The sequence below is a fragment of the Centruroides sculpturatus genome, unplaced genomic scaffold, assembly GCF_000671375.1.
Source record: "Centruroides sculpturatus isolate CEXI.00-Female unplaced genomic scaffold, Cexi_2.0 scaffold565, whole genome shotgun sequence".
NCBI classification, from domain to species: Eukaryota; Metazoa; Arthropoda; class Arachnida; order Scorpiones; family Buthidae; genus Centruroides; species Centruroides sculpturatus.
In genome coordinates, this window is record NW_019384722.1 from 306929 (window position 1) to 318792 (window position 11864).

Genomic DNA, 11864 nt, shown 5'->3' on the forward strand with positions numbered 1-11864 from the left:
TATATATATATATATACCTCGCCGGGTGTTGCGTTAGCTGGCTGAGTGCCGTTATGGCCGTGGGCGAAGGAGTCGTCCCCAGTCAGTAATGTATTTAACCAAGTAAGGTTATATCTAAATCTAATATACTTCTGGAAGCGAAGACTAGCTCGAGGGTCTGGGTAGCGTAACTGGTAAGCGCGCCGCACGGCAAGCGGAGGCTGCGGGTTCGAGTCCCGCCCCGGGCCAGTTCTTTTATTCCAGAAGATTCTAAATTTATTTATTGATTTATTTATTTAATTATTAATTTACTTAAGAGATGGCGCCTAACGTCTACCTCTAGTGTCAAATTACTTTATTCCAATCATTTAATTAGCCGTATTATAGCCCGATATTTAGGCGATCGTTTGGTGATGTAAACTCTATAGCTATACGTTTTTTAATGAATTTCAATGAGTTAATTTTGATAATTACAAAATCTTTAATTCTATTTGTGCTGCTCACTTCCAAATCAATTAACTCCATAAAACAAAAAGTGGAGAAAAGTGACAAAGTAATATACATTCTTTTTTAAAATTCCTTGTAAAATATAAATCAAATAAACATTGTAGAATGTATTATTGTACATGTAGCTTTTATTTAATGACATAAAATGTATAAGATAGCATAGATATGCTATAATCATTATTACAATTTTGATGTGATTGAGGGAGTTAATCGATTTGGCAAGGAAAAACATAACATTAGTCTTCACGTTCAGTCTTCACATTAGTGTACATTTTTTATTAAAGATTTTTCACAAAAATGAATAATAACTGTTCTGTTACTGTTACAATTGTTGTTATTTATTATTTTGTTTAAATTGATCATTCAGCAACATAAATGAAGTCTTCTTTGTTACCTGTATTTGAGGTCCCATCATGCTGATTTGTTCTTAAAGTTTTATAAGATTCATGTTTAATAGGAGGAATGAAAAAATTATTTTTAGTTTTATCCATCTTGATATAACTGGTATAACTTTTATTTTTTCCAAAAAAATTGTCACCAAAATTTAAAACAATTGTTCAATATTCCACAAGTGTACTTACTTCTGCAGAAGTTGAACTGTAACTAACTAATTTCTTTTACTTACTTTTTGTGATGAGATAACATTAAATAATTTATCATTATCTACAAAGCACTGGTCAGCACACACTGCAGCATTGAAATCGCAGTGTGCGCTGGCAGATTAATGTTACAGTATGGAGTTAATTAGATTGATTGGCTTCTGAAATAAAACTTTTTTTGATGGCCAATAAAATTTTGTCATTAAGTGGTATTGATCCTTATTATTAGGACAACTTATTATGAATATAAAAAGTTACCAGTATATCAAGTGCTTTCACACTAAAATTTTTAAAAATTCAAAATATGGAGTTAATCGATTTGGCTTGTGAATGGCTCATTTATTGAAACAGAATTAAAACTATTACAATTGTCAACAGTAATAAAATTCATTCTAAAAAGATGATGGGAAACCAGATAATCAAAATGTTGAATGTATTTTCAAATGCATTTATATTATCTATAATATCTTCTCAATATAAACTTTGAGTTCTGGTAATTGAAATGGCTTTAATTTAATTTTGTTTCATTATTAATTGCAGTAATTGGGCTGTTGAATTTATCCTAAAGCCTATGCTGTCAATATAATAATACATTTGTGTATACAATGATGTTTTCTGGTATATATACAGGGTATATCAGAATGACATTTTAAAAATTTGGGGGATTGTAGAGGATGAAATTTTGAACGTTATAATATAAGGAACCTATAGCCAGAAATTTGAACTAAAGTGTCTACAGTGGTAGGAAGTGCTTGACCACCCTTCACTTTGGTAGCTACCCTTCCATCCATTGATGTCATGTTATTGCTGCAGATGGAAGACATAAACACACAACTACAGTGGTCTAACTGAGCCTGTGTACAGGATGTTGTGTACTTAGTGCTTGTCGTCCTTCAGGTCACTCCTTGCATCCACTGGCGCCGTGCTGTAAACACACAGTTAGTCAACGTGAGTTGAAGTTGGTGGTTGTCACATTGAACGTTTACTCTAAAGTAGAACAACCACTGATTTGATGTACAGTTTGATTGTACTCTACTGTTTTGTCAATAAAACTTGTCATAAATACTGTATTCTGCTGTTTCATTCAGCATACCAACCACATAAAACGTGTAAAGTGCTGTAGAAATGTTATATCTCATTTCTGGCTATAGGTTCTTTATATCAAAATGTTTAAAATTTCATCCTCTACAATCCCCAAATTTTTAAAATGTCATTCTGATACACCCTGCATAATGATCTTAATTTAAAAAAATCTAGGAACAGTAAGAAATATTTAAAACATTTTAATCATGATTTAAATTTTATCAACAATCTTTAAGAAGAAATTAATGCTATACATTAATTATTGTTTTATTTGAGCTATTTAAAGTTTTTTGAAAAATTTTATTTGTTTCTGACTAAATTTTTGTTATATTTTATTTTAAGAAGCACTAGTTATATACATTCTATTTTCAAATAAAAACAGATATGCACTTAATGTTTGTATAAAACTTCACTTTAAACAAATGAATATATATTTGTTACATCAAAAACTGATGGTTAATTTAAACATAAAATAAATTTTTTTTCTGATATAGAGAAAAGAATCATTTAAGAATAAAAAACGAAAAATTTTTAAACTAGTTTATTTATTAAATATCTAATATTTTTCAATTTTTATTTTAGGAAATTGATGGAAAGTCATTACTTTTATTGAAACGTAGTGATGTCCTTACAGGACTTTCAATTAAATTGGGACCAGCTTTAAAGATATATAATCATGTAAAGAGGCTACAAACAGGATTATCTGATGAAAATATTAATTTGTAAAAATATTAAATATTAGGATTCTAATTTTTTTATTTTTAATAAAAATTTTAACCTAACATGCCTACCACTATAATTGAAATACCAGCTATTCATTATATACAAGTGGTAATCATGTTCTATAGATAATGTTTTTAAACTATAAACAAATAAAAGCAGATGATGATTTTGTATAAAATCATTTAGTAGAATTATTTGTATATATATATATATGTAAAAATTTTGTTATTTTGCTTTAAATTGAATTTTTCTAATAATGAACAAAGTAACAAAGCTCTTTAGCTAATCTGAACACATACTAGTATGTTTTTTCTCACTTTTGAAATATAAATAAAAGCAATATAGTCATATGTGATATCTGGTTTTTTGAAAATTTGCCAATAAGCTACATTTCTAATGAAATGTACTTATTTACTCTATTATTTAAATTGCAATTTTTATACAGAATATATTACATTGTTACAAAATACCATAAAAAGGGTTGTATACTTATTCAAATCATAGTGCCATTGACAGTGAAGTATACGATTGATAAGGAATGGTCAGAAAATTTTTTGTAAATATGTTTTATTATAGATTTTGTTTTATTCTCACATATATTTCATACTTAATAAGAATCTTTTCATACATTTATGTTAATAATTGGAGCCAGATTTAATGCTTTGAAATTTTTGGTTACTTTTATAAGAATTACACAGAAATATGTTTTATTTACTATGTATAGACTGCTTTATTTTATTTAAAATTTTTATAATTACTTACTAATATTTTTTTTCAATAATTTTGATCTTTCAACTTGTATTTTTTTATATACAGAATTATTTATTTAGTATATAATTATATGTATATTATAATTTTCATTCTAAAATCTGGCTCTAGTTAATTTTACTAGTCATTCTATGAAATCTTAAATTCTGTTTGTTTTGTTTGTCAATTGCAAAACGATTAAGTTCAATGTTATGTCAAGTATGTCTTTCCCAGAATAAGAATGGAGCCGATGTTCATTAGTCTACATAAGCGAAGGAAAACAATTCCGGGTTAATTATATTCAGCATATCTTATCATTTTTATACGATTTTTTTAAGAAATTATAAATTGTAAAAAATTAAATTTTCGAAGTTTTTATTCTGTAAGTTGCTGAGCTATGGCGGCAGAATGATACAAAATTTAAAATCTAGCACATCGGTTTTTCTTATTCGGGGAAATACTATAACTTATAAAATAGATCAATAATAACTTAATTGAAATTTTGAAAAATGTTTTTTCTATAATAATAATTGATATATTTTGTAATATTTTTTAGAACGTAAATTAATTACTGATAAATACCATATCATGATGAAGTTCCATATTTAAAATTATTGTTTAGAAATGATTTAAATTGCTAAAGATTGTTAATTAGAAAGAATTCAAAGTTTCTTGGCTAGTTTGAATTTAGAATGCTGTCATAAATTCAACAATACTGATTAAAATGTTTTCTGTTTGCATTTTAAATCGTTGGAAATGATTAAAATTTTAAGAGAGACTGTAAAAAAAAAAAAAACATTTCTACATCTTGCTTTAATACAATATTTTTGTTTTGTAATTAAGATGTAGTATTAGGAGCTTTTGTATAAAAGAAAATGTCGAATCTTTTTTTCGGTATGATGGTTTCTCTTGTGGAAATATATGACTATAAATAAAATATTTTAAATAATTTTGTTTGGTAGTGAATTATTTAATATTTAATACCAAAAACATAATTTTATAATAAAACTATATAGGATTATATATCAAAGTGTTTTATATTTTACTTTTTTTTTACTCTTATGAACACTGGAGCGGCCGTCTAATCATGCTCATTACGAGTTCGTGGGCTAGACTCACAATGGGAACGGGTGATGAGGGATGGTTCCGATATATCCAGGACAGACCCCTACCCGAAAAATTTCTGGCATTTTTCGATACCTGGGCCTCAGAACGATAGGCTGACACCTTAACCGTCTCGCCCATCTAAGGTCAATTTTCTTACAATTAATGAAATTGTCTAATTTTCGATGAAGTTACCAGATGAAAAATTATAAATTGAGAAATTGTTCTTAAAAGGATATTGCGGATGTGTTGAATAGACTTGTAAAACAATATTTTTTAAAAACTCCGCCATGTGGGCACTAAGAGAGTCTCCATTAACAAACCCATTATAGGCTCGGCCAGGCCCACAATGAGGCAGCCGGTTGGTGAGGGATGGGGCCCGACATATGACATATCCGGACGGACCACCCCCGAAAAATTCTGGAAATTTTCAACCCGTCCGGATACGATCCCGGGTCCCCTAGAGCGGTAAACTGCCCCCTTGACCGCTTGGCCAACTTAAAACAATAGTACAAAAAATCAACTTTTTGTTTAAAAAAATCAATCAAAAAAGATGATTAATTATTGTAGTTTCAGTTATTTAAATTTAGCAGTAATTCTTGGATACCTTATAAAATAAAAGGAGGACGTACCCTCCTTTTATAACTTAAGGTAATCCTAAGTTAGAAAATGTGTGCAAAAAACATTTTTGCACACCGTATTTTGTTTCAATTATTATTATTTCTAAATATATAAGGTTTAATTTCCATAATTTAAATCATAAAAATTTTAAATTTATAATGCGGATCAAAGTCTCGAGAAATTTTCAAAAAATGACGTTTGACGTTATTAATTTTTTGATTACGAACTGAAGAGGTCGCTTATTCCCGCCAATTTTACAATTCGTTCGTCTTCTTTAGACGAAGCTTTTCCAGAGTTTAAGCAAAAATGTCTAATTGATTCAATTCTATAAATATTAAGATGTTTAAAAAGTGGATTTTAGAGGCAATCGATCATTTACGACATCGAAAATCTCGTCCCGACTTGGAACGAATTTGTCGATTTGTAGAAAAGAATCATCCGGGATTCCGTTTCTGGCAAGTGGAAACTGCGCTTTCTAAATTGGTTAAAAAAGGAGACGTGTGGAAAACCAAATATAAAGGGAACATTAGCTATAGAAACCCAAATAAAAGGCGCAAACTTTCTACTAAAGGAAGAACGAAGAAAACCACATTCTGTCTGTGCTGCTTTGGAGAAGAATGTGTGTCTGACGTCACCGTGAGGAAATCTGTTAAAGTAAGTTAATAGGGTATATATAAAGTACAGTACATACTGTAGAATGGAAAGAATAAAAACACGTTATGTATATAGCTACTGCACTAAAGTAACCTCGAATAAGCAAATACAATATTAAGAACGACACTATTGATCCAATTTTAATTTATGTTTAAGGTGAGAGAACATCCATAAATGATCAATTTCAAGACCTCTCCGAATGCCGTATAAATCAGTTTCTTTTCGTAATGTCCGATATATAATTTTGTTCGAGTTTTAATTACAAGACGGGGTCTTCGGATTCTGCGTCCGAGATGCGCACGTTATACGGGCGCATAGGTAAATTTGAATTAGGAGACACCGTGTACAGTGTTGACTTCAGACATCTTTCTTCGGGGGAATTTTTGGGAAGAAATATTTTCGTATGAAAGACTGGTTTGGAGGCCCCAGGGAGTTGTCCTTTTTGCCCATAGGATAAACTGTTCCGAGACCGAGCAAAATAGCAAAGTAGGCTCTTCTAGCAGGAGGAATCTACTTGATGGATAGGATCCAAATGTTTGAATTAATTCAAGACGTATCTGGAATTATAATCCAAACAATTGCTTTTCTATCTATAGACTTATCTGTTTATTGTTATTTATATCTCATACAGTTTAAAAAATGTGTCTTTTTGCAACATCTCCAGAAAGATCAAACTTCCAGAAATCTCATTTGTAGTCGAAACAATCGACTCAAAATGAGATGAGGTGCGTTTTCTGGTAAAGCTGCTGGAAGTCGTTTTAAGGGATTTACGCTTCCGAAGAAACAGATCAACAGCTGCTGTAAACATCCACTATTATATAAATCAAATGCTAACTCATCAGCCATAACTTTGTGTCATTTCTATTATAAAAATAATAATATCGAATGTAGTCGATTATATACATATTCCGGTCTTAAAATTTTTACAAATACTGTATAGTATTTTATCGTTTATGGCAGCCATCTTGAATTTTGTCTTTGGCATTATCGCTGCAGCGATTAACTTACAGAGGAAGTCACTTTAAACGGTTTTACCATGCAACAAGCTCATTACTAAATCGTTTTAAGGGTTTGCAATCGAAAATGTAATTTCACCCCAAATAATTAGAAAGCCTTAAAATAGTAAAATTATTATAGCAATTTATCTTGATTTCTTTTGTTTCGATTTCCAGCAGCATAAATAAGAGTTCGAGACTTGTATAATGCAATGGATTAACATTCCTCATCCTTACAAAATAGCAGTCTATTTTTGATACTTTTGAATTGCATTCCATTCTTCCGATTACTGTATTCACATTACAGTGGTACCTCAGGTTACGAACGCCCCAGCATACGAAATTTTCAGGATACGACATGAAATTCGAACATATTTTTGCTCCACGATACGAACAAAAACTCACCATACGACGTTACATTAGTTCGCATTTTTCATTTGTTTTTGTTACTACAGTTATATTTTTTAATGTATTACTTGGCTTGAGTATGTTTTTCGCGTTGGAACGAATTATTTGGTTTTACATGTAATCGTATGGGAAAAGATGATCCACCATACGACATTTTCATGATACGATCTCAGTTTCGGAACGGATTAATTTCGTATCCTGAGGTACCACTGTATACTATATTCACATAGCCGGAAGTTAGCACATTTGTATCTTTCGTAGCCATAAAACGTTTCTCTTTGCTTCATGAGAAACAAACTTGTACCAGTTCCAAGATTTTACTCAATTAAAGTAATACCTTTAATATTGATTGTACAAGATCTTGCTTATAGTCATACAAAGGGCCTCTGACCTAATTGTTATGTAACTGCTTCAAGACTTGGGCTGCATTCGATAATGTAGATTTCATACTAACGTCTACTTACTTTGCAATCCGCGTTTATAATTATCGATTCCTCCCTACTGCAAACATTCTCAATACATGAGTAAACTTACTTTTTCTATTGCTAATTTTTTTGGTGACGTTATTACTGTCAGCTTATGCATTTTTAAAATGACTACAGATGCTCGTCTGTATGTACTGTATTTATAACGATAATAAAATTATGATCACAATGAAAGAAGAATATATTTTTACATACCTACATACAAACTAGAAGAAGAAAGAAATATGAATATAAGAGAATTTTTAAATTAATCATATTAATAAATAAATTACAAATAATCTCACAAAAACTTTGGAATAATTCACTGAAAATGAACGGTTAATATAGAATATAAATCATCACAATTTTTGCCCGCAATATAATTTATTTATTCTAATTGAATATTTATTGTAATGAGGTAATTTTAATAGTCATCATTTTGTAACGATTGCAGTTATCATCATTAGCCTACTTGTAAAGATGATTAGAATTAAATGAAATACATTCATTTTGAATCGTCATTACTTGTAAGTGTTTTATGTTATATTTGTATCATGCAGTATCATCTTAATCAAGCAATCAAGATTGTGTATTGATTTCGATCAGAATTTCACATGAAAATGCGAAATATTTGCTATTATACTGTGCTATATTTATTTCTTGTTCCTAATCTAAAATTACAAAACTTCTTTTGTTTCATTAATGAGAAAACGGCAATATAATTTAGTAAAATTTTTATTTTATTGTTGAAATAAAAAAACTCAGTAATTGTGTTAATTGATGATAAGGTCAATTGTATTTTATGTAACGAATTAGACTTAAGCATCAGAAGTTAAAATTATTTTAAATTCCTCTAAATCGATGGAATTATTAATGAAATCATACGAAATAGTTTCGATTGGTTTTTATGGAATACGGCAACGCAACACATGGGCGATCTGCCATGAAAATGCCTTTCGGGATGACTTTTTATGGGAAACTGGCTCCTATTTAGGCGTTAGACACATGAAAACTTCATGCGGTTAGCCGTTGGTGAAGCTCGAACCTAAGTCCTATTCAATGGTTTTATCCATTTTGCCGCTGCGCCGGTGGGAAAATGGTATGAATTAGAGTGTTGTTTGTATTCGCTTTATAATGATTAAAGTACTTCCTACTGTATCTATTGTTTCTATAGAATGTAAATTACTAACAGTAAGTTCGAAGAATAACGATAAAAATCTAAATGCATTTATTGGTGAAGACGAATTTATTTTTAAATTTGTATTCAGAAAAACTTATGTATCATTGGAATTGAATAGATGCAAATGCCTTCAGCCTCTTCAACAATTGAAGAGAAAGATTTTGTACGTCTCAAAATATGAATAGAATTACTTGAAAATAAAGCCATTAGTAACTTTATCCCAATCGATTTGAAAAAGATTTAATAATTTTTTTTTTTGAAAGTATGTATTTTGTAATGATTTTAATAGAAATAAATATGAAAAATAAAATTGGTTTCATTATGATAATTCAAAAACAAGATAACAATATGAAGGAAAATTGAATCCAATTATACTAATTTCATATTTTTAATCTAGAAAATCTTCAATACAGTAGAACCTCGAAAACTCGACCTAATGTGGACCGAAGGGTGGCCGAGTTTGTGAAAATGCCGAGTTATCGGGAATGGGGTTAAAAAAAATAAGTACGAGTATTTCCTCAGAAAATACTGTACTGTACTTGTACAGTATTTACTTGTACAGAATATAACAGAGAATAAACTGCCCAAATACCCTTAAACAAAGGAAAAGTACGTCCTTTATGAAGGCATAGAGCCACTACATGAAAATGAAAATTAATGAATACACTGTGTACAGTAATTTACCTGATAAGACAGACCTCAGAAAAATACTTTATGAGAGCTTTTATACTTTTATAAAGCTGTCTATAATGAAAATTAATTAACTAAGGATTTTTTCGCCCTGCCAAGGTGTGGACCAGTTATCCGGAGTGCTAAGTTATCGAGGGACGAGTTTTCGAGGTTCTACTGTACTATATATGACTGTTTCGATTTAAAAAAAAAAATAATAATAATAGTTTCGTAAACGTAAAAATCTTCACTTTTTTGCAAAAATAAACTAAAATTAAAACAACACACTATTAAAAATTTGTAACAAAAATTATGTTAGAAAAACATTAGTTATGTAACGGTTACTCGAATTATCGAAATCCGTTGCAGAATACAGGAACAGAAGTTCGTTACATTTGTTAAAAGTGAAGTCTAATCAATTTATTAAGAATATCAAACGTAAATGATCACTAATTTCATTACGAATTTTCCTTTAAAATCTACTAAATTATACTAAAAATAAGAAATATAAAATTATTTTCTTTGTAATGTCATTCCACTAATTTTTAATTAGCTTTCTTCCTGAGGTACCACTGTATATTATATTCACATAGCCGGAAGTTAGCACATTTGTATCTTTCGTAGCCATAAAACGTTTCTCTTTGCTTCATGAGAAACAAACTTGTACCAGTTCCAAGATTTTACTCAATTAAAGTAATACCTTTAATATTGATTGTACAAGATCTTGCTTATAGTCATACAAAGGGCCTCTGACCTAATTGTTATGTAACTGCTTCAAGACTTGGGCTGCATTCGATAATGTAGATTTCATACTAACGTCTACTTACTTTGCAATCCGCGTTTATAATTATCGATTCCTCCCTACTGCAAACATTCTCAATACATGAGTAAACTTACTTTTTCTATTGCTAATTTTTTTGGTGACGTTATTACTGTCAGCTTATGCATTTTTAAAATGACTACAGATGCTCGTCTGTATGTACTGTATTTATAACGATAATAAAATTATGATCACAATGAAAGAAGAATATATTTTTACNGTTATATTAAAAATTCAATAGTTCAGTTAAAACAAATTGTAGTTAGTATATGAAAGTAAGTAATAAAAGTATTTATTCTTATGTTATTTGTCTTGATATTTTGAAATTGATATACTTGTTTTATTTACAAACTTAAAAAAAAAAAAACATAAACGTCAATAGTTGTTACAAACTTACCACAACACCCGAGGGAATTTTTTATTAACAAATGTTTTCAGCTTACTGCCATAGGCCACCATCAGGTTTTTAAATCAACTCTTTCAGCTGAATTATTACTATTTATTTTATTTTATTTATTTTGAGAATTTTGGTCTCAATAAATCACTAACGCAGGAATTAAATACCGAATCAATTTAGTTAGCCACTTTTATCATAATTATTTTTTTTGGTTCAATTTAAATGAATTTTTGAGATGAAATTTTATCTTTAATAAAAGCTTTCACTTAATATCAGATTTCGTGTTCTTTTAGCAAAAATAAATAGATGAATCAATCAAGGCAAAGTATAGATCTATAGAATGAATAAGATCTTTTACAAAATAGAAAATACAAGGTATGTACTGTATATAGGAGGAAACTGATTATTCGCTAATTACTTGTTACTTGTAAATCATTCTTCCTTTAGAATATGCGATTCAAAAATTACTATGAAATGGGAAATGATGAATCAGTAATATCAGACAATTAAATTCTTAATGAATTGAAGAACATTTATTTGATAATGCAATTCTCATTGTACATTGATTCGTAGACAGAATAGAAATATAAATTATTATTTATTATCATAGTTTTATAAAATGACAGGTAAAAATTCTTTTCTTTAATACTATTTGAATTCATTATAAGGTGTTTTTGCGAAAAAGGTGTACTGTACTCGTGTAAAATGATGACGGATGAATTCTCTTAATATTGATACTTCAGGGTGTCTAATTAAAATTGATCTGAATAATTAATTTTTTACAAATAATTCAAGGATAATTTTTCCATTAGAAATATTTCTAATGGAAAAAATTGATTCGTAGTTCGAATTGCTTCCTGGAATGAATTAAATTTGAAGTACGAGGCACCTCTGTATACTAGTTTTTTTTAATA

The 11864-nt window shown here is 29.3% G+C and overlaps 1 protein-coding gene across 1 annotated transcript in view; it reads left to right on the forward strand.

Annotated features, from left to right (window-relative positions):
• Positions 1–4434, forward strand: part of LOC111628044 (zinc finger protein dpff-1-like) — a 66717-nt gene extending 62283 nt beyond the window's left edge. The window contains exon 8 of the mRNA XM_023371768.1: positions 2751–4434. Within this exon, the coding sequence (XP_023227536.1) occupies positions 2751–2894 (144 nt within the window). The 3' untranslated portion in view covers positions 2895–4434. The remainder of the gene's footprint in view (positions 1–2750) is intronic.
• The last annotated feature ends 7430 nt before the right edge of the window (positions 4435–11864 follow it).